Source organism: Berghia stephanieae, chromosome 9, assembly GCF_034508935.2.
Source record: "Berghia stephanieae isolate SIO BIC M18660-M18661 chromosome 9, UCSD_Bste_1.3, whole genome shotgun sequence".
NCBI lineage: Eukaryota > Metazoa > Mollusca > Gastropoda > Nudibranchia > Aeolidiidae > Berghia > Berghia stephanieae.
Genome location: NC_088368.1, coordinates 35,207,078 through 35,210,192, shown reverse-complemented (window position 1 = coordinate 35,210,192; position 3,115 = coordinate 35,207,078). Strand labels below are relative to the sequence as shown.

At 36.8% G+C, this 3,115-nt stretch overlaps 1 protein-coding gene across 2 annotated transcripts in view; it reads left to right on the top strand.

Moving 5' to 3' along the window:
• Positions 1-1,120: 1,120 nt before the first annotated feature.
• Positions 1,121-3,115, top strand: part of LOC144980119 (uncharacterized) — a 58,844-nt gene continuing 56,849 nt past the window's right edge. For both annotated transcript variants that reach the window (XM_078927664.1, XM_078927663.1), the window contains exon 1: positions 1,121-1,471. In XM_078927664.1, the coding sequence (XP_078783790.1) occupies positions 1,275-1,471 (197 nt within the window). In that variant the 5' untranslated portion in view covers positions 1,121-1,274. The remainder of the gene's footprint in view (positions 1,472-3,115) is intronic.

The window sequence follows — 3,115 nt, the reverse complement described above, 5'->3', positions numbered from 1 at the left end:
CTTTACAAAGGGTCCCAGAAACACGTAACACGTACAATTTTTTCCTATGCATTGAAGGGATTCAAGCCACGTCATTTCCCTAGCTTTTTTTTTTCCTGATTTAAAAAAAAAAGAAAAGGAAATAGTTCGGACTCGTTTAATAGAGGCCTTTATGAAAAATGTAATACATTTGCAACCGTCGTAAAATACTGCTTTAAAAAAATTGGTCGCTGGATACCTTTATTGGAAAGCCACGCACACCCTAGCAACGCTATTACATCGATATAAAGGGGTCGGAATAACGAAAGTTATAGGCTACGGCACCCTCTTAGTTGGTTTAAAAGGCTAAATTCGACGTAAACATTTATGCAGGTCTGACATCCGAACCCAATTATGAGCCTAGTTTAACATTGTTGTAATGAACAATATTTTGCGTAATTTCTTTTTTTTTTTTTATTCCCATTACAAAATGAGCCCACACGGAATTGGGTTATCAGACTTGCAAATAAGTGCACGTCGACTAATTATCTACACAGTCCTATTTTTAGCTGGTTAGATAGAAAATATATTTTCTGATCCTTGATTCTTTCTTTCTTTATCTCTGTCTATCTATTTTTCTTTCTTTCTTTATTTATTTCACATAAAATCTGCAATATATATTATTCAACAAGCGTTTGATATTATATGAAATGGGTACATACACACTTATTCATGATTTTGTTATGATCATAACGCATATTAATTCCTACAACATATTCCACGACAAGCGATGATTCCAGTGACCCCCCCCCCCCCCTCCTCCAAAGAGATGACCCAGTATATACCCACGATAGTTTTATTCATATTTTTCTTCTAGCACCTCTAATTTCCAGCATTATGTTGCAAATGCCTTATCAGCCTAGACAAACAAACCACAAAACTTATGTTTGATTCTGGGTGGTTTTATTTATTTCAAAGAAAGTTTTATTAACAAAACTGTAAAGATAACCTACATACATTTGTTGGCTGTATATGTTTTTCTTTGGCATTTGAAACGTCAAACTGGCAATATCACAAGGGGCTTCAAGTGAAATGAAGTGAAGCGAGTGAGAGTCTCGATTATGGCGAGACTCAAAACTTTGCGCGAGAACTCGGCAAGTACGATTGGATACGATGTCAACAATCATTGAACATGGCCGACAGTTGCGCTGTGAGGAGCGTATCGCGCAAATAAAAATGAGTGTCTTAAGATAACATAATGACAAATAAACAATAATAAAATACAGGTGGTTTGCATACTTTTTATTCCTTTTACAATGGCGTGTAACTGGATTGCTGAGGATTACTTTGCTCAATTAATGTGCCCGGACAGGCGCTCTCACAATGCACTGGAAATGCTTGTGGACGATTTACACTCGGAGAAGGAGCGAACTATAACAACTTTCCTCTGTCATTCTGGATCCGAAGATTTCTTGTGGGGTCTTGTGCGACTTCTTGGAAACGATGCACCTAGGTAAGTCTTTAATCACATGATCAGTCATCATTCAATGATGCTTATTTATCCCCATTTTGTGAAAGTTTTGCAAAGAAGTGACCAAATTTGCAAAGTGGAGTTTAAGTTCAATAAGTGTAAGACTTTATTTTTAAAAAACAAAAACTGTTTACACATGTCTTAGCCTTTCATAGTTCATATATCATGCACCGAAACAGCCCCCCCCCCCCCACTTATCTCTGAATTGAAATAGCCGATTGGACTTTAATTAGATGAAGATGTCATTCATGACACTGAGACACTGCCCTGGCCCTGCCCGACGGGCGTTGGTTCTTGTGACTGAGCGTCATATATTACTCTGTTTGTGTTCTATCGTGAACTGGTTTCTATACCTTTATTCACGAGGAGTAAAATAAAGGGGAAAATTAAAGAAAAAGTCTCCAATAAAGTGGGTGTTCTCCATTCGGTGAGTAAATATATGGGTGGTTACATGCATCATAACATTAATGTATGCATCTCGGCATCACGTGAATAGTCCCGGAAACTCGGCAATAAAATACAAATTCAACACTTGACCAATTGACAATTAAGAATCCATTTGGAACAATATAGTAAGAAGTAAGCGCTTGGAAAAGAAGGCAAGGTTTTTATACCTATTGTGACGTCATAACTCAGAAGGAGAAATAACACACACACACACATAGCCCTGAAAGAATTCACGAAGCTACCCAACAAGGCTACTGAACATGAAAACTATTCACAACAACAACTCAATAGCCAAATAACAAGACACTTTAACACATTGACACACACAATAAATATCTTTCACACAGTTGTAATTTTTGTTAATCTCTTGTTATGATAATGAAATAAAAAGAGTTTGTGCCACAGCATCTCCATATGTATGATGCCACGGGTTTTGTTTTCATCACAGAATTAACTGTAGTTATTTCGGGATCATGCTCCTGAAAGCAGGGGACCTGGTTATCAGAGTCACAGTAGAATCATTTAATTCATCGGTATCATGGGTTATGCCCCCTGTAAACAACTCAATCAAACCACTATATAAATGAGAGGCAGTAGCCGCCCATACACGAGAAGAAAATTTTCTTTTCTAATGGCAGTGTCATTCACGTCTGTTCTGCAACATATTAGCAATTAGCGATACAAAGGATACAAATAGCTCACTTACTCGTTTCCTCTTGTTTTTCTTTTTTTTTTTTGTATGCGCTGTGTTCAAATGGGTTGCACACTCTGTGAAACTGAAGGTTTGCATGACATAATGTCCAATGTGGAGGGTTGTACTTCCACAAGCTTCCTAAACTAAATATAAATTATGGAAGGATGCCTGTATTGTTAAGTGACAGTACGCTGATGGGTAAATAGTTTTGCACATGCAGTTATGCGTTTTCACCCTACAAAATGATGGATAAAAACATTATTTTACGTTATCTAAAGTGGAGGAAAAATTCCATAGGCATCTGTGACTTACATTACCATCAATAGATATTTATGTAGTTACTCACCTTGAATTAAAGTTCTATTTATCCTAAGAAAAAAAATTGGATTAGTGAGATTAATTTTAATCAGATAAGTTTTGCCTCTACAATTAGGGTCTATATAATGTTAGTGTTGTAACACCCAGGGTCTCTCAGCATGACTGGA